This window comes from Cynara cardunculus, assembly GCF_001531365.2.
Source record: "Cynara cardunculus var. scolymus isolate 2C chromosome LG 2, CcrdV1, whole genome shotgun sequence".
NCBI lineage: Eukaryota > Viridiplantae > Streptophyta > Magnoliopsida > Asterales > Asteraceae > Cynara > Cynara cardunculus.
In genome coordinates, this window is record NC_037529.1 from 3,342,055 (window position 1) to 3,366,233 (window position 24,179).

The 24,179-nt window shown below is 35.2% G+C and overlaps 3 protein-coding genes across 4 annotated transcripts; 1 reads left to right on the top strand and 2 right to left on the bottom strand.

Moving 5' to 3' along the window:
• Window positions 1-3,840: 3,840 nt before the first annotated feature.
• On the bottom strand, window positions 3,841-6,163 carry LOC112507600 (cytochrome b561 and DOMON domain-containing protein At3g25290). The gene is made up of 3 exons (XM_025112249.1): window positions 5,555-6,163; window positions 4,819-5,073; window positions 3,841-4,311 (listed from the first exon to the last, which is right to left on the bottom strand). The coding sequence occupies exons 1-3, from the start codon at window positions 6,161-6,163 to the stop codon at window positions 4,015-4,017; spliced, it is 1,161 nt and encodes a 386-aa protein (XP_024968017.1). The 3' UTR covers window positions 3,841-4,014.
• A 5,460-nt stretch (window positions 6,164-11,623) lies between these two features.
• Window positions 11,624-21,349, top strand: LOC112506998. Of its 2 annotated transcripts, XM_025111375.1 has the most exons (15): window positions 11,624-12,080; window positions 12,769-12,878; window positions 12,954-13,016; window positions 13,110-13,287; window positions 13,427-13,531; window positions 13,613-13,743; window positions 13,829-14,402; window positions 15,051-15,116; window positions 15,284-15,360; window positions 16,432-16,713; window positions 18,075-18,414; window positions 18,504-18,656; window positions 19,072-19,119; window positions 19,198-19,608; window positions 20,852-21,349. In XM_025111375.1, the coding sequence occupies exons 1-15, from the start codon at window positions 11,814-11,816 to the stop codon at window positions 21,038-21,040; spliced, it is 2,994 nt and encodes a 997-aa protein (XP_024967143.1). In that variant the 5' UTR covers window positions 11,624-11,813; the 3' UTR covers window positions 21,041-21,349. The 2 variants fall into 2 exon arrangements, with proteins under 2 accessions (XP_024967143.1, XP_024967142.1); XM_025111374.1 differs by having other exon boundaries at window positions 19,072-19,608.
• A 539-nt stretch (window positions 21,350-21,888) lies between these two features.
• Window positions 21,889-23,910, bottom strand: LOC112506691 (ras-related protein RABA5b). Its single transcript, XM_025110923.1, has 2 exons — window positions 23,545-23,910; window positions 21,889-22,319 (listed from the first exon to the last, which is right to left on the bottom strand). The coding sequence occupies exons 1-2, from the start codon at window positions 23,873-23,875 to the stop codon at window positions 22,018-22,020; spliced, it is 633 nt and encodes a 210-aa protein (XP_024966691.1). The 5' UTR covers window positions 23,876-23,910; the 3' UTR covers window positions 21,889-22,017.
• Between the last annotated feature and the right edge of the window lie 269 nt (window positions 23,911-24,179).

Sequence of the window (24,179 nt, forward strand, 5' to 3'; positions counted from 1 at the left end):
ATAATTAAATCCGGATCAATCGACGGGAGTGCATTCATTAAATTGACAAGTGAAAGATTTATCATCTCTATGGGATTAAATCCCGAGTTATTGTGAAATAAAAAAATAGCCATTTTCAATTCATTTCTTAGTCATTTTTTTCCTAATATTTTTCATTTTTTTTCCTAATATTTCAAAAATATCACTAGGTCCGTAAATGATACCTTCTCAAATTTTCGAGGGTCAAAATGTAAAAAAGAAGTTTCTTAACCAGATCCACAACTGCAAGGGCCAATTCTGCAAATTAATCCCAACATTTCGGCAAGTGACGGAGGTAGGGGTGTAAATAAGCCGAGTTGAATCGAGTAGTAGGTTATTCGAGCCGAATTTGAAAAATATACGAAGGTCGAGCTTAAATAACTTTTTCAATTTAAGGCTCGAGATCGAGTATTTTTTTTGAAATTTCAAATTGAGCTTGAACTCATGATCGACTAACTCGTTAATTTATAGGCTTGAGGATGATAATTTTTATATTTTTATTGTATGATTTATGAATACATGAACATGTTTGGCTCGAAAAAACACTTGCTCGAATGACTCGACTCGACTCGAAAAGTTTAACCAAGTTTTAGAACGAGTCGAGTTGAACATTAGTGTTGTGAAGCTCGACTTGTTGAGTTAAACGAGTTCTACTTTGTGTTCGAGATCAACTCGAGCTCGAGAATTATCAAGTATTGTAGATCTAGTGATATTTTTGAAATTTGTAAGAGAAAAACAATAAGCGATAAATTCAAAATCTGAAAATGGTTGTTTTATTAATTTTCTTAAAATATTAAATTAAATTACAAAAATAATGAAGTGATATAACGGAACGTAGTTAAATTGTCACGATCAGAATAACTTTGTTCCTCGATCGTCCTTTTCATTTGGCATCATTGATTCATTGCCCCAACGTTTCATGTACGATGAAAAGGTCAACTTTTCCATGTTTAAAAAAGGGGATATTTTATAATTGTAATTTAATTATAAAATATATTATGTGTGACGAAATTTATTTTTAATAGTTATATTAATATATCAATAAAACTATTTTTAGTTTTTAGTGTTTTTAAAATATCTTCAAAAATTGTTTAGCAGTTGCTGGATGATTTGGTGTAAAATGATTAAAAGACTTTCATGATATAATGCAAAATGAAATATAATTGTTTGGTAGTTATTTACAATTAAATTAGGGCGCTGAATGGTTAAAAGAGACACAAAATCACTCAGAGTGTTTTAGAACTATTTTGAAACATATTTTATTTTTGAAACAAGATTCACCTCTTAATGATTCAAATGTTGTCTCTTAATAGAACTATTAAGAGGTAAACAAACAGTCCTTTAGTTTACATATATTTTAGATGTATAATTATCAGTGCAAGAATTTTATTTTGTTATATGTTGAGTAGGAAAATAGGATATGAGTGCAAATTTAGTAACTAATGAGGCTGTTTGACAGTTGCTGAATGATTTGGTGTAGAATGATCAAGTGACTCTCATGATATAGTGCAAAATGAAATATAATTGTTCGGTAATTGTTTACAATGGAATTAGGGTGTTGAATGGTTAAGGGAGACGTATGATACAAAACCATTCAGAGGATTTTGGAATCATTAAGAAACAAATCTTTTTTTTTTGTCAAACAAAATTCACTTCTTAGCGATTCAGATATTGTCTCTTAATGAAACTATTAAGAGGTAAAGAAAATGAACAAATGTAAATCTATGGCATATTGAGTAAATAAACACTTTTAATATGAAAATCTTCATTTTTTTTTTGTAATTTAGAATAATAAATATTGAAAATATTTTATGACTTTTACGATACGAAAAGTATTGAGTGTGTTGATGTCGCAAGTCCCACCGAAACTAGTTTGAAACATTGCCATTAAAAGCTAATACAAATCGAGAAATACTTCTTTTTTATTCTCCTTTTTTTCATTTTATGGACATTTTTTTATTAAAAATGGATATATGTTGTTTTATTTGTATTCGAGAAATATCGTTTTATGTTTTTCTTCATCTTGGATTATATAAAAAACAAGGAACGTATTGTTCAATGTTTCTCATCGACAAGTGGAATATGCATAATCAGATATAGCCCGCATGGGAGAAACTTTTGATGTGAATTGGAAAACTGATCAATATCTTTTCAATACAAAAGAAAATACAGATTTGCATATAAAATTACACCAATTCCAAAAATAATTCCGGTTACTTTTATTTTTCATCATCATCAAATCTTATAACAATAATCAAATATAGGATCTAAAAGTTGAAATTTAATAAGAGTATTAAAACTAAAAGTTTTTTTTTTAAACCTATTTTTGTTGATTTTAAAAATACTATAAGTGTATTCCAAAATAACTAGCTTTTGCACCATGGGGTCCATTTTGGTGTTGTGCTTTTCTCTTAAAGCTTACAAGACTCGGCAACAAACTTGCATTTGAAAGGGTATCATTGTTTTCCAAGAAAAAAGAAGGAAAGTTTCAAAGAATTTGTTGAGTTGATGTTCCCAATTGAAATTTCTATAAAGGATTATGATGAGTTTTATGTATTTTAATTACTGAAAATTTGGTATATTTTACATTTTTTTACCTCATATTACATTAAAATTAAGGGTTGTTTGACAGTTACTAAATGGTTTTGTGTAGAATGATTAAAAAGCTCTCATTATAGAGTGCAAAATGAAATATAATTGTTTGGTAGTTGTTTACAATGAAATTAGGGGGTTGAATGGTTAAGGGATGTATAAGATACAAAATCATTCAGAATGTCTTAAAACCATTAAGAGGACAGATTTTTATTTGTCAAACAAGATTTACCTCTTAACAATTCAGTGGTTGTCTCTTAATGAAACTATTAAGAGGTAAACAAACAACCCCTTATTGTTTAACTTAGTGACACGAGGAAATGTTTTGGTCTATTGTATTTCATACATGTAAAAGAAAGATAAATACTGAAAAAAAACATGATGAAGAGTGACGTATGTACCTCGTCATTAAAGTCAGATAATGATCACATAAAAGAAAAGCATAACTAAATCGGTTAATAGATGTATCATCTTTTGACTATACACCCCTTGATTAGCATTGTATTTGAAAACAAATTCACTTTGGTAAATTAAAGTAGTAACAAAAAGCAAACTAAAGAATAATGATGGGACTAAACGTTGGCATGCATGGCTGAATGGGATTGGGTCTAATAAAGACATGTAAAAGTGAAAGTCACTTTCATAATAGATGCAATAAGACATCTTAATGAGAATTTAAAATTACAAATTTACCCTTGCAAATCCACCACTCATCAAAGTGGCCCATATCAATCAAAGTGTTGTACCACATGTTTCATGAATGCTAAGAACAATATAATGAATAAGCTAATGAAAGGAGTGCTGGACCAAGCCTACACCTCATTCTTTTTTGTGTAGGTTGAATTGTAGTGTGCGACACTCAAAAAGGTTTTGGATTCGTACGTTAGTTAAATACAAACTAAAGAGTGCTCAAAAATCCGATCAATCCGACTCGATGAATTCAATATCTTTTTATTTATTGGATTTAACATGATTTGTGAATTTATATTAATATATACATTAGACAGTTACATCATCACGTAGCCTCTCATATTTCTATAAACAACATTTTTTAGAAATGACACAAAGGAGTTTCACATATCCTAATATTATATCAGAGCCGAAATCGTAAACCTTTTTGTTTCTATATGACATGCACCAAAAGTTACATCACCATTACGTATGCGCCAAAGAACGGTGCGGATGATGTAAACGGAAGGCGTGTGCACCAAAAGTACTCGACACGGGTCGTGATCTTGAAACCCCGTTTCATATAATTGCATAATACAACAATAAAATACAACCAAATTGTAAAGTAAAATAATATACCATGTAGCATAAATTACAAGAATCTAAGGCAAAAGAACAAGATAAAACCATATATGCCACTGAAAGCAAACATCAAGACCATTGAAGAAGCTCAAACTATGGTGCCAATGGTTGTTGCTTGTTGTCATATGGTTTAGTGGACTTACCTCCACACTTCTTCTTCAAGACCACAATCCATGTAATGACTTCTAACAACAAAGCAATGACACCCAATGCAGATATCACGATTACGTACGTCGATCTCCATTTGCTTTCGGGTGATAATATATCGAGACCCTTGAACACGTTGAGGATGCCAAGAACAAGAATGGCATACCCGACACCGTGGTGGTAGATGTTCCAATAGAATCGGAGTTTGTGCTTTTTGTTTGGTCTCAAGAACAATGCGAAAATCTGAAGGAAACACCAGAAAGAAAAGTAGATTAGGAAAAAAGACTGTAGTTACTAGAAGACAGATCTGTGTACATCCAAGTCCTGATATAACTGGTTCTGTTTGGTTTATTGTGAGTAGTAAAAGTAGGCCCATGTACCTATCTCTTTTGATGTCAAATGGGATTTGTATTTATAATAGTTGAGATTCAATTTCAATGCATAAATTGCAATCCTTCCATTTTCATGAATGATGAAAACAGAAGACATAAATATTGGCTTTTTGAGGTCAAACTAATTTTCTTGCCGAAAATTTCGTATAAAATTCGTACGCAACTGAAAACAGATCGATAGCGACATCGAGACTACATAGTACACGCAACGAGTAGAAACTTTTTCGGTGCTAAAATCGCGGTAAAATCCATGTGAATGATTAACTTCAAGATCAAGAAAATTGACTTTAAAAGTCAACATGATCATAAGCCGATCATCCAAAATACATAGGATTTGCAGGACTTTGTGGTAAATTACCTGGATTGTTGCAAGACAAAAAAGAGTGATCCCGATATTCCGATGGCCGTTGTACGTGACACCCTTTGATTCGACACCGAGTTTGAGTCCGGTTCCCCAACCCGCAACACCTATCGTGTAAGCCGAGACTTGGCAAAATGCGTGAACGTAAAACCATGTTGGATCTGCCGACGGGAAAGTTCGAAGGTATCTAGCAACAATTACTCCCACCGGAAATAGAATTCCCCAACTCACCGCATTCAGTATCCCATGAATCTAAAACAAATACGAGTCGTAATTCAGTTGATCAGTTAAGAGACGGACCCAATTCAAAGCACACGGTGGCCTGTGCCACCCTATCGTTCCTCCGTCGTAGTGTAAAATTTACAAGGTCATGAAAAATATCACTGTATTAATTTATTGTGTATTACCGTATATATTTTAAAACTACAACGAGGACATAAGTTTCCCTATATTTGTCTCTCATAGTCATGAAAGTGCCATGTATCTTAGTTTTTTATTTTTAATTTAAAATTTATTATTATTCTGAAAAAATATTTGTAATAAAAGATTTAAACACATAACCTAATATAAGATTAGTAACCAATACATCAATGTTGATTTTATAAAAAATATTTTTTAAGATAAAACGATTTTTTGATAAAATTTCTGATACGTGCCGGAATTTCAAGAAAATCTATGTAAATTTCAAGAAAATCAGAAAAGTGGTTATGAAAATGGCAATTCAATTGCTTACATTTCTCTTTTTAGTTCTGGAATCACCACCGGTATTCTGTCCACTTAACAAATCCAACCTCCCTTTCGCCGCCAAATTCGCCGCCTGAAAACCATGTTTCGCCGGAAACCCACCTCCCGTCACCGACGATCCCACCTGCCAAACCTGATTCACCGTCGTCATCCCCTTTTCCGGCAACTCAATCGTCGTAAAAATCCTCATCAACCCACCGGAAAACTCCGCTCTCTTATCCTTCACATCAAACGCCAACTTCCCTTCCACAATCGAACTATACGAGCTTATATTGTACGTCTTCACAACCATCGATCCATTAGATGCTTTAAAAGCGAGTAACGCTTGTGCTCCGGCCATCCCTTCGCCGGAGGGGTTTATGGCCCATGAGATCCAGCCGGCGTCCGTCGCCGGAGGTGCTAGAAAGGCGATGGAAAGGGTGTTTTCTGAAGGGTCGAGTGACCAATGGAGGTAGGAATTGAGGGTAGGTAAGTCATTACAATGATCATAGAGTTTGTTGTTGGTGAATTTCTGTGTGGTGCAGGTGAGTTGGGCTTCGGAAAAGTGTGGTGTTAAGAGGGCGAAGAAGGTGATGAAGAAGAAGAAGAAGGACGCCATTGATGGAGAGAAGTGAAGCATGTGGTATGTATGCATATGTGAATATATGTAGTGAGAGTCTTTGACTTCACGCCATCATGCATTTAAAAACTAGATTATTAAGGAAACAACCGACAAAATCGTATTTCTTTTTAAAATTACAATTTTAAGTTGGGTAATTGACTAAAATACTCTATTCCTTTAATTAAATTTACTTTTTTAATTATTTTATCAATTAAATTTCTGTTTTAATGAAAGTTTATGTAAATACTTCAAATTTTAGATTAACTTTTTCCCCATAATTTGCAGAGATTTTTTTTTAATCTAAAAATATTTACATAAACAAGGGCTAAAATAAATAGGAAATTGCATGCAAAAGTAATGTATTTTTATTTGATTCATATTTTGAGTAACGTATTTTTTAAAATTTTCATTTTGGTACCTAAGATGTAAAGTTTTAAACATTTAAGTACACGGGTAATTGGTTGAAGCATTAACCGGTTATCATATTGATGTGTCCGTGATATGATATTCAACTTAATATTATTTGCTGACGTGGTTAATGATATAGATTTTTTTAATCTAAAATTAGTCTTTTTTTTAATCTAAAATTGATTTTTATTTCGGGTAATTAAATGTTTAAAATTTTATCTAAATAGAATAATAAAGTTTAATAAAGTTTTTGGGTTGGTATATGTTTTGTTTTTATTTTTACAGACTTGGTAGATTTTTATAAATGACAGTTATAATTATAAATATAATAAACTAGTTTATCTGTCTTTTTGAACATAAGAAATGAGCATGAACATCCTATCCTCATAAGTCATACCTACCTTTCTAATAAGACATATCTCAGTATAATTGGTTTGGTTTAAAAAAATAGAATCATAAAGTCTTTTGAGAGTATACTCTACATCTCTCGTTTTTATCATGGTTCTCTTTTTGTTCGTTTTACTTGTATAAAATGTCTCTTATATATATATATATATATATATATATATGTATAAACGTATATTCAGTTTGATTCAGTTAAAAATAAATCAAAGTTCAGACGAATACAGGACAACTCCTAACATAACGTAAATTAGTTAAATTTAGTAACAGATAATAACTTGCTACCCTATTCCTTTATTCTACCATTCATAACCACAATTGATCTAATAAAGTGTTTCAAACTTTTTTTATATAAATTTTCAAATCCATAAATGAAATTGGATTTTAAAACATTAATCAAACCTCACAGCCTTTAACCTGTAGCTCAGTTTGTACTTGGGGTGAGATGACTTTGTCAAAATACAAAACATGTCTTAGATTCGATCTTGGGTCTTCTTGCTAGCCTTAACCGCTAAGTGAACCAAAAAATTGCCTCTCACGTTAGTGTCCTTGGCAACAAGTTCCGTATAAAGATTGATTAAAGTTGTCGCTAATCAACTTTTTATCGAAATTAATCAAGATTATTAATCAAGGTTTGGGCCATTAATCGAACTCTTTTGGGCCTCAAGAGATCAGCCCAATCTTTGTCGAAATCAAGTGGCCCATTAAATTTAAAGGGTGAGGGTGACATCTATTGTTAACAAATTAATTATCATCATGCAAAATAACCCAAGTTTTATAAGAAATAATTATATGGTTGTTTTTTGATACTATTTTCGACTCTTAACTAAATAAAAAACACGAAAACGACTGAATCACATATGATTCATGCGACTTTGGTCGCGAATAACCATTCACCCTCATTTTGACACTGTTCCATAATCGCATGTAAAATCACAAGTGATTTGACCGTTTTCTTGTTTTACATTCTCGCTTGATCCTTCGTCTCTACCAACTAAAAATGTAATGGTTGGTTAACAAATTTATGCTTATATTGTTGGACATTAATAAAATTTAAAACACAATAATTCCATAAAAAACAAGTGCGTGTGAATCAAACACAGTCATCAAAGAAAAAGATTGAGGCGGCCACCGACAGGGGCAATCACGTAGGGGTTTTATACTTTACACATTCGAACTATGAAATTACTTTACAAAACTACTAAAATGACCAAAATACCCTACATGAGACCATTTAACAGTCGCCACTGACGATCGCCTGGGACAAGAACAATCCACATAAGCAGATTAAAAAGAATAAGACTATGCGTATTCCTAAATTGAAATGACAAGTTTTGCTAAATCCTTGGCCGATTTATGTAATTTATGTGTACCCAAATTGTTACTTAACAAGTGCTTATCTATAAGATTTACATTACTTACCTTATTAGGTAATATTTTTACTCTATCGAAACGATATTGTATGCAACAATTTACTCGATAAATGTTAACCGAGTAAGAGTCGTGACCTAAGACTTTTGGTCCTTGTTATCAATTTTACTGTAAAATTGCCATTCCTATGTTCATCTGATAAGATGATATGACTTGGTAAAAACACTTTTATTGTAAAATTATAATTCATATGTCCATCTTATAAGATAATATGATTTGGTAAATGCAAATACAAAATAACGCATTGGTAATGAAGAAAAATTAATTAAGAGGGTGTTAGGGATTGCTTATTTGAAACATTTTATAACAAAAATACTTATCAACTTATTATAAGTATAATATCCGTGTTTCGTTAACTCGTACAAATTGGGTTAAGARAATTTTGGTAGAATTATGCATGATATATTTGTACCCTATGCTTAACCAATTTGTACCCTAGACTAGTTTTACGTCAAAATGTGTTTATATCTATATTGACGTAAAATTGGGAATTTAACTTGAATGGTAAAAACCGTCAAATAGTTAAACTTTATATATATATATATATGTATATATATATATATATATATATATATATATATATGAGGCGGTTGTAAATTAAAATAAAAATAAAAAAAATATATATATATATGTATGTATGTATAGAGCGGTGATTTCACCGTCTCTCTCAATTCTCTCTCTCAATTCTCTCTCTAAAACTGTTGTCTTCTCTCTAGATTTTATGTCAAGTTAGTAAGGGGATCGAGACAACAATTATATATTCGGAATCCACTCCCCGAACCCTTTCTTAAAGATATAAGTTTTATTCAGTTTCATTAAGGTGTTTATTTTATGATTATTTAAACCGGTTTATAAACTGTGTTTATATCTAATTTTACGGATTGATATTGTCATATTTATGATATATTTGATGTTTAGAATGCTAGAACTGGTTATATTGATGTAGAAATGAAAAGGGTATATTATAGTTTCAATATGGTTAGATTGTGGGTAAATRTTTAACCGTACACCAATTGTTCGGTTAAATGTCRAAAGGAGTAAAAATGCATGATTAAGCTTAGGTTAGCGACCATTAGACTTGTTTTACTGTTTAGTATGTTGAAGTATGTTTATAGCATGTAAATGTAGCGAATCATGAAAGTTGGATCATAAAAGTTAGTYGGGAATTACGGAATCGAATTTTACCGACAATGTAACTCCCGTACTTTGGCAGTGTATAACTCACAAACCGTAAGTCAGAATAAGCTCGTATTTTTCAGTCAGAAAGATCATACTGCATACTACAACTTTCATTCAGGGTCAAAATTCCAGTTATGACTCTAAGTGGCTCGAAACARTGTGTTTTCGGGGCTGTTTACACTGTATCCGGGATTAATTTGCAGTTTTGTAAAATTCATATAAAGTAGATGGATGATCCAAATGAGATGATTTCAAAAGCAATAGACTCGTATGATACCAACCTACAACTTTCATTTAGACAGTATAGTCTGGATTGGTCTCTAAGGWAGGTAAAAATGCTTAGAAATAAGAGGGTCGGAAACGGTTAGATCGAAAGAGAATAAGGTTAAGTTTTACGTTTGAGTTTTCAATTAGTATCCAGCTGTCCTTCTTGAAGTCTACGTTGTTTAAGTACGTTAAGACCTAAGTAATTTTAATAGAATAATTATGTTTCGGTTTTTATGCTTTGTAAATAGTAACCAGTTATGCATTCGTTAGGCACRCGGGCAAATCAAACTTGATCGTGAATTTACATTTGATCGTGCGTTAATTGTCAAATTCGGTTAAGGTACGGATTCCATATCTCACTTGACACAGGGATAGCCATTTGCGTGAGGCTTCCTAATCCGGATAATCTGTGATAAATTCCAAATAATTTGTTCTGAATTTTCTTTATGCTTATCAAATGTTATTGAACTTTGTTTCCTTTTGAACTACGACTTATATTCTTATTCAGAATATGGATCATTTTGATCACTTGACTTGTTTTATTGCTTTATTTGTGAAACATTTTACTATAGACTCAATAACTGGAGCACCGGTATTGAGATGTTTCCATGGTGACTAAAACGATCATGGCGTTCTTATTTTTATAGTCCTTAAAAGTGGACTTGATTATGTACCGGTCGAATAGAGGGCGTATGGATCGATCCTAGGAACCGTTATCGGATATTGAATTGTGGTCGTGGTTAAATCCACGGAGAGGATTGTTGTGTTGTGCCACACCCCTTTCCTCACTTGTGCTTGAATGGACTGATCATCCTTTGGGAACAACGCATCTTCGTGATGCAGTTTGGTCTTCGGACCCTTGATATGCTTTTGGGGCATTTTGATTTTCTTTTGGATTATCACTTGACGTTATAAATTGTTTTTGAACTTGTTATCTCATATTCATTGTTTATTTATATTATTATCCGTTCACTGAGCATTAAGCTCAGCCGAGATTTTCTTGTCCTCGGCAGGTACATGACTTAGCAGAGATTTTGGGATGAGAGCTCTGGAGATGATAATATTGAAGATAACCCATTAAGTCATACTTTTGTTAAACTTTTGATGACTAATGTAGACATACTGGTATTTTGAAATCGTATTTTGAGACACGTTATCTCCGTCTATGGTTATGTAATTATCTTTTGGTAAATTTTATTAGCTGCTCTGGTTTATATAGCACGTTGTTTGTTTTATTCCAATTGTGGCATCTCCCGTCTTTGACCACGCGGGACGGGGGTGTTACAATAAGTCAGAAGAGTTTTAACTTTTTTAAAAACTTTTTATTACCGATTTGACACCGATATAAATGGGTGTTTGGGATTGCTTATTTAAAACAACTTATGTTTTTTTTTTTTGTAAAAGTGCTTATTAACTTATGTGGTATCAAATCGGAGTTAAATAAAACATGGTTAAAATTGTAAACTGGTAATAAACAGTTTTTCATAAGTCAAGAAAGATTAACTTATCAAAAACAGCTTATTACCGTTTTGGCACCGGTATAAACAATTTTTTTTCCTTATCCAAACACTAAAAAACAACTTATCATTGATGCTAAATTGAAATAAGTTAAAAAACTGCTTTTACAAAATCCCAAACACCCCCTAAGTTATTCATCCAACACTCAAAATGCTTATTATCGGGTACCCACCGAACTAAGTCTAACAAGAACCCCCCTGGAAAACAGTATTAACCTTTTTATTAAGGAAACCGTAAAAGTTTTGCAGATTTTGTGGCAGCGTAAGGGGCCATTCGTCACGATCACTCCAATCCGCATATGCCTTTCTCTCGATAACATTCCCGAATCTTGTCGAAGTACAGACGCAATTGCAGAGGATCGGTATTATGTTCGTAGCAATTGATGAATTCGTCTCCAGCGAATCAAGTTAGGGTTTCGATGCTGCTTCACTTGTGATTGTTTATGCGAATGGAGGCTCTGCAACAAAGAGTAGAATCATGGATCAGAGACCAAAGAACAAAGCTCTTGAAGGTCACTTGGCCACAACAATGGCCGGTTGCTATGAAATGGCCTTGGATCAAAGGGAGAGAACAGAGGAAACGAATGAACGAAGAGTATCAGCGTCGGAAGAAGCAACTTCACAATCTTTGTATCGCGGTTAAGGCCGATTCTCTTTCGGATTTGCAGGATATTCTTTGCTGTATGGTGCTTTCGGAGTGTGTTTACAAGGTCTGTATGTTATTTTATGTTCTCGTCATTGTTTTGCCTACAGGAGATTGTGATTACTGAGCTATTGAATTTGTTTAAGCGTTTGTGCATTTGGCATGCTTAATTTGAATCATGAAGAGTATGTGTCTATTATGTTCTATTGTCAAATTTAATCGTATGATATGAACAAAAGGAAAAGCAGCAGTGGTGCGTATGGGAAGGGTCTGTTATTCGGATATTTCCTCTTTGTTTGCTTTCCTACGCATTTTGCAAGGCAACGAAACCGGAGGTAAGGTCTGCGTCATGGGGGTATTATGGTGGCTTGGGGGGAGTATTTATGGGCATTGCTTGGCCACGGATGCAAAGAATGTCAAGTAACTCGGGCACTGTGAAAGTTTGGGCCTGGTTCAACTTTGAAAATCTATCTCAGTAGCTGAATTGCTAGGAAAAAAATACAGGTTCATGACTTAAGTACGAAATAATTAGTTCAAATGCATTGACAAATCTTCCCTCCAATATTTAGGACACTCACATTTCATCATCATTGTGAACCTTTCCTTAAAAAGCCAAATATATGAATTGTTTCATGTTCTGTCTATTCCCTTCCCCTCTTGTTGCTTTTGGTTGCAATTGGAATCATTGTGGAATCTCGGATTGATGATAGAGATATTAAGATTATACTTAATAACACTCAACCGTGTCATAATAGAGACCTGATGCTGAAGTGGTTCAAGCTGTGAATAAATTTAAAGCGGACTTTGATGGTCAAGTTGTTTCTTTGGAGCGCATTCAGCCATCTTCAGATCATGTTCCTCACAGGTGGATTATTTTGTAATAAAAGTCTCTAATTGCTGTGATGCCTATTAAATCTTATGTGTGGGACTGTCTGTACAGGTATCTATTAGCAGAAACTGGAGATACATTATTTGCTTCCTTCATTGGAACCAAGCAATACAAGTACGTGGCTAGCAACTTAACATAACATTATGTTGCTCTTATTACTCGTATCTAGGAACAAATTTTTTTTTATTGTGTTGGAATAATTAACAGGGATATGATGGCTGATGCAAATATACTTCAAGGTGCCATATTCCATGATGATGCCATAGAAGATACTGACGAAATATTAACAGTTGAGGGCCAAAAGAAAACTTCAGACGATGCTCCGAAGACCCTTGGAGCAAAGCCTCAGCAAGGAGTAACTTCAACTAAACCTGCTGCTCATAGGGTAAAGTTGCTGCCTCTGTTTCATTTTAGGCATAATTCTTATAACGCAACACAGTCTAGGTGGCTATAATTTTTTCAAATCAATCACCCAGTAGGATGAACTTGCGAGAATGAAGATAACGTTTTAATTGGTTCTACAGGGTTTTATGTCTCGTGCTAAAGGAATACCTGCTTTGGAACTATACAAGCTGGCTCAGAAAAAGAAACGAAAACTTGTTCTCTGCGGACATTCACTTGGTGGAGCAGTAAGTTTGGCTGTCCACCAACTTCGTTAGCGACTTTCTTGGTCTTTGTTTTTTCAAATATTAACATTCATTATTTTCCAGGTTGCTGTTTTATCTACCCTTGCAATCTTGAGGGTGATTGCAGCTGCTTCTTCATCAAAAGAACATGAAAAAGTTCATGTGAAGTGTATCACCTTTTCCCAGCCTCCTGTTGGAAATGCCGCCTTGAGAGAGTAGGTCTTATGCTATATTCAACATGTTTAAGTTTCTCAATGTTATGTCATATAATTACTGACATACATACATATGTTCTTTCAGTTATGTTAGTGAGAAAGGGTGGCAGCAATACTTTAAAACTTACTGCATTCCTGAGGATCTTGTTCCCCGAATATTATCCCCTGCATACTTTCATCACTACAATGCACATCCTTATTCACCTCCGATTGACGCTAAGAAGTCAAGTTTATCAACATCAAAACAAGACATAATATCGGAGAGACAAAAGACAAAAGTTAAGGAGAACGAAAGAGAGCAGTTAGTTTTGGGTTTGGGACCCGTACATAACTCCTTTTGGAGACTTTCCAAGCTTGTTCCTATAGATGCTGTCAGAAGACAACTTAATAAATACACCGGCAATAAATTTGGTTCTTCTGTGAATTCTGCTGCTGATTCCAATGTAACATCTTCAATTGAAGACACAGAAGATGCTCCACAGTCCCTTGAGATTGAAGAAGATTCTGATGGCATTTCTCTCAAACCATTCCCCACGGCGGATAAAGGGGATCCAGGTGAAACAATAAATGGCAACTTGTCTGGAAAAAGTAAATTATCTGACAAACCTAAGGTATGGCACAGAGTGCCTGCCTTACCTTCATATGTCCCATTTGGACAGGTAACTTCTGTACTAACTGCAACAACAATCAAGAAAGCCTTTTCTAATCCCAAGCTATATATTGCTACCTAGTACGTTTCTGAAATATATATTGCTTTATTTTTAGTATGAGCTTCCAAATACAATTGTATTTCTCCATGTACGATTTAAATGAGAGTGCTGTTTTAATCATTTTCCTAACATTTCTGGATTTAGATTTTCATTTTAAATTATTAGCATAACTTGTGTTTTAGCTCTTAAATTTGAGGAATGAACCATGCAATATTTCTTAGTTTGCATTTATGTTCATGATGATGATTGTGTCTCTTCCTTTTTTGTCTCAAGTTCTTGTTTATCGAAGCCTTCTTTTTTCAAATTCTTATAAACTTCTTGGGTAAACTTTTTTATTTCATATACTTTTCGTAAGCCGGGTTATTCACGGAAACAACGGCTCGACTTTTTGGGATAAAGAACAAATCTGCATACATCCCACCCCCTAGACCCTACTCCAAATGGGATATATTGTGCTCGTTTGGTTTGGTCTGGTTTATGATAATATTGTGGCTCTGTGGATAAATTTTGTTAATCACATTCCTTGAAAAAATGATATCACATGATTTTTTTTTATAACTATTTGATCTAATGAAGATCTGTGTCTATTTCTTGTAGCTTTATCTTTTGGGGAATTCATCTGTGGAGTCTCTATCTGGTGCTGAGTACTCAAAGTTGACATCGGTAAGAGTTATATTCTCTTATTTATACTTGATTAACAGTTGCTACTCTGTTAATATCTTTGGTTTCTGTCTCATGTAGAAAATTTCAAATTCTTTGGGTATTAATTTGTGCCAGATATCCTTGAATTTCTCATTTTGTTTGCTTTGTTTTGGCAAAGACATATTCAGGTTAAGTCCGTAATTGCTGAACTGAGGGAACGACTTCAATCACATTCTATGAGATCATATAGGTCCAGATTCCAAAGGTAACATCTCCTTTATAATGAACCCATATCTTTCTACACAATTTTCGTTCGCAGTTACTGTAGCTCATCTTGGGGGAGCAAGACATGTAATCATCTTCTTGTTTTCAAGCAATCCATTCAAAAGAGTACACGTTAAAACCTGGAAGGTACTTGAAGATCTCTTGGATAATTTTAGACATGATTAAATGAAAACTAATAGAACAACTCTCTCTGATCTTTAATAATGGAGGTAATGTAGGATCAGAAAAAAAAAAAAACTAAATATTGCTGGACACCTTTCCTGGTATGATAAAAAATTGCGAAAGTGAGGGGCTGTTTACCAACACAAAATGGGTAAGATAACCGAGTAAGAGTGCGGCCTGTTTAAGCGCTAACCGAGTAAAAGTGTGGTATGGGTAAGTGCCGACAGAAAATGGCTGTTCAGTGTTTGGAAGCGCTGATTGAAGAACAGGTCAGAAAGAAACACACAGCATATTGTGGGTCAGAGTGTGTTGGTAACAACATCCCTTCTTATCTGGTAAGCCCCTGAATCTTTCTTTGGATGGAGGGAGCATATAACTTAGAGAAGAATAAACTTGCTTATTATAACTTAATTGAATCTTCATTTCCAGTTCCATGCGTCTCTAATGACGTGGTTTTGTACTTGGAAGACACCTGTCCAGGAAAATAACCGTGCTCCCCTTGAATATAGCTTCACCAAGATTCCCATTACATTAATAGTCAGTTTGATATACGTGTGCACCGTCTGTTTACCTATTGTAGTTGATTCTTAATAAAATAACATGGAGTTTTGCAGGTAAACATATACTTTACTGGATGATCTTTTATCTGTCATTTATTCTAAATTTAAAAATGACCATGAACTGGGAATTTCTAGTTTCATGTCCGAGAGTGGTTTAATTTGTTTGGAATTGGATTTTGGGCAACATTTTGCATTATTTATTAATTTCTGCAGTCGTTTTTTAGAAAGTTTCACCCTGAATACTTTGGAGCATTCTTTAATAAGTATCTCTTGTTCAAGTCTTCAACATATGAGCTTTATGGGTTTGATTGTTCCTTCATTTCTTTTAGGATTTACAATGATTGCATGAGAGATAGCTCTTCATCCTTCTTGGGAATGGATCAACAACAGCAATTTCCCCAGTTACAAAAATGGCTTGGTATTTCACTTGCTAATACCGTCGAGCTTGGACATATTGTGGAGTCTCCTATTATATGCACAGCTACTTCTGTTGTTCCGCTTGGATGGAATGGCGTTCCTGGTGAAAAGAACGTCGAGCGTATTAAAGTAGATATTACTGGTATTGGTTTGCATCTATGTACCCTAGTTCAAGCCAGAGTTAATGGCAACTGGTACTGTTCTTTTCCCTTCCTTAATGCACATTTCTTGCATGCATTGTTCATAGGGGGAGATGAACGATATTGATCCATATGCATTTAAAATCTTGGCAAAGGTCATAGGCATGGGTGTTTTGATTTGAAACTAAGGGTTTGTTTGTTAGCAGCTTAATGGGATTCACATCTTATTCAGTCAGCTATACATGATTGTTTGGTAGTGGCTTAATGATATAGAGAGCGGCTTATTAAGCTTTTAGAAAGGGGGGGGGGGKGGTTTTATGCAGAAAGCCAAAAAAATTTCAAATCCTGCACCTCCCAATAAAAAACCCGCTCCTTCCATCAATGAAAAAAACCCTCCCAAACAAAAACCTTCCCGATCTCTACAGACAGATTAATCCACACAAACAACTTCATACATACAGGATTTAATGGAAAACCAACCCAACAGCCCCCAAGGCCTAAGCAACTATCTGCGGTCCAAAATTATTTGAAATATCATGGAATAGAAAGCAAAGGGGATTTGATTTCACTCATAAAGTATTTAAGCTTTAACCCATACCCTTCTAGAAGGAAATCAATCCCGCACTAGCATCTTGTACTCATTCTCCTCAGAGTCGGGATGTGCCCTCATCTAGCTAAGTTGTATCATATACTTCCTTGTTTTGGTATTAGGGTCCCCATTTGACGTTGCACGAGATTTAGGGGGCATTTACTAAATACTTACCTTGGTAAGCGCTTAGAGCTTCAATTGTCTTACCGGGTAAACATAACAAGGATTGAGAATCTTACCCAGTAAGAGGGAAAGCGAGGATCAAGAGTCTTACCTGGTAAGCAAGGGTGATGACTCCTACCCGGTAAGTGTTTATCAGGTTATAAACTCTTACCATTAATCCATTTTGATGGCCGAGAATGTTACCCCATAAGGTAAGTGAGTGGCGACTCTTGCCAATAAGCGCTTATCTGGTAAGCGTTTGGTAAACGCCCCTTAATCATTATCAAAAGTGCATGGAAATAATGTGACAGTATTTACTTCCCACTCGTACCCTTCTAATGGTGCCACATTAACAACAAAAAGATAGTGGTGCCCAAATTATAAAAGACCATGAGTGGGAAATGTGAATTTGATAGCATGAAACCTACTTTGGGCTCCTATTAGTTAACAGAAGTTAGTAACAAAATCCTATTCAATTACTTGGACATTTTATTGGAGACCACATTGTGCTTAGTTTTATTCAAAGAGGAGCATTATAGTTGGGGTAGCTAAAAATGATACAATGAGGGAGTAGTGTAATCTATTATTGGAAACACAAAATTTAAATTAGGAGCTTCTTTTGAACTTCACAATTTGGTTCTCTTTTATTATTTCTTTTGAACAGGTGCTCAACAACAGTTGAAGCCTTCCCTTCTGGGGCGACTAACCATTTGGATCATGGAGTCGAGTCAGACATACAAAAGATACGAGTTTTAGTCGGGAGACCTTTAAGGCGACCTCCAAAGCATCAAATAACCACAGATTCATTAATCTCAGCATTTCCTTCTATTGATCTAAACCCTGTTGATCAAAGTAGGTCACAGAATCTCCAAGCATTCAATTTGGGGAAATTTATATGCCCTGAAGGTCTTAGCGATTTTTTTATATTTTGTACAACCGATTTTTCTACCATCTCAAAAGAGGTTCATGTTCGGACCCGTAGGGTCCGATTGGTCGGCCTTGAGGTATTTATTTACAAAATTCTATGCTCATCTTTTGAATGTGTTCTGTTCTCTCCCCATGATTTTCTGTAACAAGGCGCTGGGTTATGCAGGGTGCTGGCAAAACGTCTCTATTAAAGGCAATCCTAGATGAAGGGAGGGTAAACGTTTCGACCAATGTCGAGAATTTTCCTATGGATGTCGATGTTCAAGAAGGCACTGCAGGCGGTCTATGCTTTACAGACTCGGCAGGAGTAAATTTGCAGGTCCTTATATTTTAATAAAGGTCTCTTTATTAATACATGCATCTCTGTTCACTAGGGGTGTGTTTGGTATGCGGGAGGACATGACGATACAAAAACTTGTTATCCCATGTTTGGTGCGACATTAGACTAGGACAGGACATGATCTGAGTGGGACAAACATGCATTTTCTCTATCGCACCAAAACAGGTGGAACAAAAATCAGGAAGATGGGACAAGATTAGTAAATTACTAAATATCCATGTCAAATTAAAACCCTAAAACCTTCCACAATTCTTTCACCCACCTACCTTACTTTTGCTCGCCCAGTCCCATCACGTACCAAATGCACCTTGGGTGCAACAGAGCTTCACATGACGTTCGAGTGCTCTTGTATATCTTTTATGTTTCTTGATCTGTTATGGTATATCTGATGCAGGATCTAAATAAGGAAGCCGCTCGCTTTAAAGACGAACTATGGATGGGGGTTCGTGATCTTGGTACAAAAACCGATTTAATTGTTTTAGTGCATAATTTGTCACACAAAATACCATGGTATACGCAGTCAAACGCATCAACTCGCCAACCGGCCCTCTCGTTTTTGCTGGATGAGGCTAAAGCACTTGGAATCCCTTGGGTCCTTGCTATAACTAATAAATTTTCCGTGAGTGCTCACCAGCAAAAGCCGGCAGTGGAAGCTGTTCTTCAGGCATATCAAGCAACTCCAAGCACAACCGAAGTTATTAATTCATGCCCGTATGTAATGCCTAGTGCTGCAAATATTTTTGCTTCTGTGGGTGAAGGGAGTACAGATAATGATGCGAGTACGGGTCCTCATAAACTGATTGCAGCTCCCATTAATTTGCTTAGAAGATCCTTCCAAAAGAAAAGCACCATTCTTCCTGTGGAGGGTGTAGGTGCTCTTTGTCAACTTGTTCACCGTGTTCTTCGCAATCACGAGGAAGTAGCTTTGCAGGTAAATTTTACAACTTTTACTGTCTTAATTATTCCATCCATCCCAAATTAAGTGTCCATATTTCTACTTTAGGGCTGTTTGATTTTTTGTCATTAAGTTCTGAATCTATTAAGCTGTCGCTAAGCATTAATCTTTCCGGATAAATTAAGATAACTTATTGTTTGATTTTTGTCCCGAATAAAAAAAATTACCATCTTAACCTTATGTTTGCTAAATACTTTAAATGACAATGAATTAAAATAATATGAATTATTTAAAATAACATAAATAATATAAATTCAACGAGCTTATAACTTAATGCTTAATAGCTTAAAATATATAATAAAACAATAAAGTATTATTGTTTGATTGAAAATTTCAATTAATGCATGTGGTAAAAACTATTTATTTTTTAATGAGACATGTGATTAAAAATTGTAGGACAAGGAAATTTTAGAAAAATCCAACTTAATACATTAAGATAGGATGGGAAACAAACACCCCCTTAGTTTGTCCCAAATAAATGTCTACTTTTAAAAAGTCAGTGCATACTTTCCGCTCTACTTAATTGTAAGACGGAGTAATTCTTTACTCCATCTATTATCAAGAGTAAAGTTGTCGTGTAGTTAGGGCCCGTTTACGAAACGCGTATCGAGTAAGTGCTTACTAGCAAGAGTTAGTGCCCTCATTTACCTTATCAGGTGGCATTCTCGGTCATCAAAATGGAGTCACCGCCCTCACTTACCGGGTAACATAGAAACCGTGCTGAGGGTAAAATAGATGGCTAAGCGACTAGCGATATGTAGCCCTCACCATGAAAAATGTATTGCCTAAACCTGGCTGCTGTCTTGCTATCCCTCTCTCACGCACATACACAATAACTAGTGTGCCTTCTTTGTTATCAGTAGTCAGCATGCTCATTTAATAGGAACTATTCTTTGGTTGCAAAACCTTTTTACAAGCCAGGGGTATTCTACTCCTTGGGGTAGAGGTAAGGTCTCTGTACATCGTACCCTCCCCAGACCCTACTCCCTGTGGATTCACTGGGTTTGTTTGGTTTGGTTCGGTTCATCTCAACTCACATAAAAAAAATGGAACCCGCCAATCATGATTTCATTTTTTTGTACTTATAAATGGAATGGAAATGTAAAATGACAAACAAATAGAGGGACTTTTCTTTATCTTTCTTTTATTATTAATTTGCGGGTGTTGGGGAAGAGGTATGTTTGAAACTGAAGGCATTGTTTGTGTTTGTTTTCGGAAGGAACTTGCAAAGGACAGACTTATGGTGGAATTAGCAAAAGAGAGAGAATCGGCAGTCGATGCAAGCCAAGATGCGATGGCGAAGGCGAACTCCATGACAGCTGCAGCGGTGGGTGCTTCGGTTGGGGCTGGGGTTGGTCTTGTTATGGCCATTGTTATGGGTGCAGCTTCTGCATTGAGGAAGCCTTGACATATGGCTTTCTCATAAAATGAAGATATTGTCTTGGTAGATTTTGGGTTCTAGTGATGGATGTTAATTTGTAGATTGTATTGCTGTAGGATTTAGAGGTGACATCCATTTGTTTATTTGATTGCTAGTCCATAATTATGTCAAAACTGGAAAAACTTTATAGCAAAGACGATTCTTTCTCCATCTAATCTACAGGTCATCTTTGTGAAAAATGAGGGCCTAAACGGCCATCGTGGTGCATTTGGTATGCCGTATTCGGGACAAAGTTGGGTAAAAACAAATCTCACGTTTGGTGAGACATTTAGACTGGGACAGGATAAGATTAAAGGGCCGTTTGGTGAGACGCTTAAATGAGAGTAAAGGGCCATCTACTAAACACTTAACGAGATGTGATCATGGCAACGACCAAAAATCTTACTTGATAAGAGGCATAGAAAAGACCGAGAATGATACCCGGTAAGTGGGCAATAAGATTCCTTTCGGTTAAAACTTAAAAATATTTACCAACGATTCATTTTGATGGTTGAGAATATAACTCGATAAGATAAATGAGGGTAGTGTTTCTTGCCGTTAAGCGTTTGGTGAACCACCCCTAAATGGGACAAAAGTGCCAAAATAGGCAGAATATAAATCATGAAAATGGGACATGATTGATTAGTTAGTATACTACCCACGCTAAATTAGAACTATAAAATCTTGCATAATTCTTTCAGTTGTCTATCTCACTTTTATCCGTCCAACCCCATCCTGTTCACCATCCAATCTACCGTCACGGTAATGCTTTTCGATTCCTTGTTTGCTTCTTGTATGTCAAATGAAAATGAATGTTGTAATGCTACAAAAAAACATGAGATGAAAGAAACACGTGTTTATATGATTTGGAAACGCAAAGAGTACACCATTTGGTACCTTAAAAACAGCCAAAAGAAGGAAAAAATTAACAAGCTTCGCTCATTGGTGCAAAAAACTAACTTGACTCAACGCGAACAACATGAACTACGGTTTGTAGAGCCGTTGATAAGGCTAACACGGTTAGAAGACAATTCAGCCTTGTAGGAATCAGAGTTTAGAACCTTCCTTTTATAATTGTCGTAAATAGCACGAATGACAATCTGAAAAGCCGTTTTGACATTTGTGGAATCAAGTGCGGATGTCTCGATGAAAAAAAGCCCTTCCTCTTCTGCAAGTCGTTTACCCTCTTCAACGCTCACGTCCCTAATATTCTCCAAATCACTCTTGTTCCCTACCAGCATTCTTGCCGTTGTTGTATCGCAATGAGCTGCAAGAATTCCAATTTTAATACCCCCCCTAAACAAATTCTCCAAAATGAAGATTTTTGCTCCAACAAATTCCCAGAACCTTCTCCAAAATCGAGAAAGTGGGAGAGACAGAGGGTGAAATTCTCCAAATTTGGAGAACTCTTTAAAAATGATTACCAAATGAAAGAGAAATTATATTTTATTTTTCGTACCAATGAGAATCTTAGAAATTAAATATATATGAGAGAGAAATAATATTCCATGAAAGGTATTGAATGTTTTTAATAATATAATTAATATTTTAATCTACAAAATGGAGAACTGTTGAAGTTGAAGATGAATATAAATTTTCTTTAAAGATTTTGACTTTTAATTCTCCATTTTAAAGAATCTGTTTGAGATGCTCCCAAAGGAAGTCAGTAAATCCCACACAAAGAACTACTTCCAAGTCTTGGATCTCTTTTCTCAATTAAAAAGGGTCATGGAAAGAACAGTTTCAAAATCACAATCAATTCAACGATTTGGGAAGGGTACAATGTACATTGACCGTATCTTTGCTCTAGCTAGAGCAGAGATGATGTTTCCGTTAAGACCCCAAATGCGTAAAAAGTGTTGGTAAATAGGAATTTGTGAGAGTATATGGACATTTACAAACTACAAAATTACAAGCTTCATAAACTATTGGTTGGTTTTCTAGTCCTCTAAGGATAAAATTGTCCTTGTATAGATCGAGAAGATTTCTGTTTTGGGGTTTTTTGGTGGATGGAAGGAGCATGTTTGGAAAAATCTAAGTTTTCTATGTAAAGCTCCTCCAACGCTTATTGAATAAGCCACCTTCTATACCATTAAGCCACTACCAACCAAACAATCATATACAGTTGATTGAATAAGCTGTGACTCTCGTTAAGCTAGTTAAGTGCTAACAAACAGACCCTAAGACTAATCTGGCTATGGAGTTGTGCTCTTTTGTAGATGAAGAAGATTTCCATTGAATCTCTTAGTGAACAGTTCAATTTTTTTAAGTGAATTTCATTTCATCCAAATAGCATCAATTTATCGGCAAATAATTCACGAAAAATCATAGCATAAGATATTAACAAAACCCTAAATAACAATATATAATGAACGCGAAGAACAATTCATCTGAATCTGAAAACAACTATCGGCGCCGATCAAATTAACCAAAAACCGATCAAATTAACCAAAAACCGAACAAATTAACAACAGAAATGAATGAAAACTTACTATTGAGTTCATCAAGCCACCGCTTAATACTGTCAAAAGTAGTACGACGACTGATGTCATAAACAATGAGTGCACCGACGGCGCCGCGGTAGTAGGCGGAGGTGACGGCACGAAACCGCTCTTGACCGGCGGTATCCCAAACTTGTGCTTTAACCTCCTTGCCTTCGATATCGACCACCTGTGTCTGAAATTCGACACCAATTGTGGCCTTGGAGTGCAGATCAAACTCGTCTCTAGCGAACCGAGACAAGAGATTAGATTTGCCGACGGCAGAGTCACCGATAACCACAATTTTGAAAAGGTACTCTTCTCCTCCTACTCCTTCATCCATTTTTTTTCTGGTGTGAATTCGAGAGAGAGAGTGGAGTTATGACAATGGCGTTGACGATGGTGGAAATTTATAGTTGGGGCCGGGGGAGTGAAGTTAGCATAGAAGAACGCGTGCGCGTGATTTACGGATTTTCTGAAAAATAAAATTTTGGTGCTTTTTCATGTTTTAATCAACTTCAACTCCTCCACGTGGTTAATGGGTTTAAATGAATGGAAATTAATAGAAATAATTAGAGTAAATTACCATTTTGATCCCTGTGGTTTACATGAATTTCTGAAAATGGTCTCTAGACTTTATAATTACA

Excerpts from the sequence above, each read along its gene's own strand:
- LOC112507600 (XM_025112249.1), bottom strand. The coding sequence starts at position 6,163 with ATGGCGTCCTTCTTCTTCTTCTTCATCACCTTCTTCGCCCTCTTAACA. Across the intron at positions 5,074-5,554 it reads CCAGAACTAAAAAGAGAAAT|ATTCATGGGATACTGAATGC; the intron begins GTAAGCAATTGA and ends TATTTGTTTTAG. Across the intron at positions 4,312-4,818 it reads TTTGTCTTGCAACAATCCAG|ATTTTCGCATTGTTCTTGAG; the intron begins GTAATTTACCAC and ends TGTTTCCTTCAG.
- LOC112506998 (XM_025111374.1), top strand. The coding sequence starts at position 11,814 with ATGCGAATGGAGGCTCTGCAACAAAGAGTAGAATCATGGATCAGAGAC. Across the intron at positions 15,117-15,283 it reads AGTACTCAAAGTTGACATCG|GTTAAGTCCGTAATTGCTGA; the intron begins GTAAGAGTTATA and ends AGACATATTCAG. Across the intron at positions 18,657-19,071 it reads CGGCAGGAGTAAATTTGCAG|GATCTAAATAAGGAAGCCGC; the intron begins GTCCTTATATTT and ends TATCTGATGCAG.
- LOC112506691 (XM_025110923.1), bottom strand. The coding sequence starts at position 23,875 with ATGGATGAAGGAGTAGGAGGAGAAGAGTACCTTTTCAAAATTGTGGTT. Across the intron at positions 22,320-23,544 it reads GTGGCTTGATGAACTCAATA|CTCATTGCGATACAACAACG; the intron begins GTAAGTTTTCAT and ends GAATTCTTGCAG.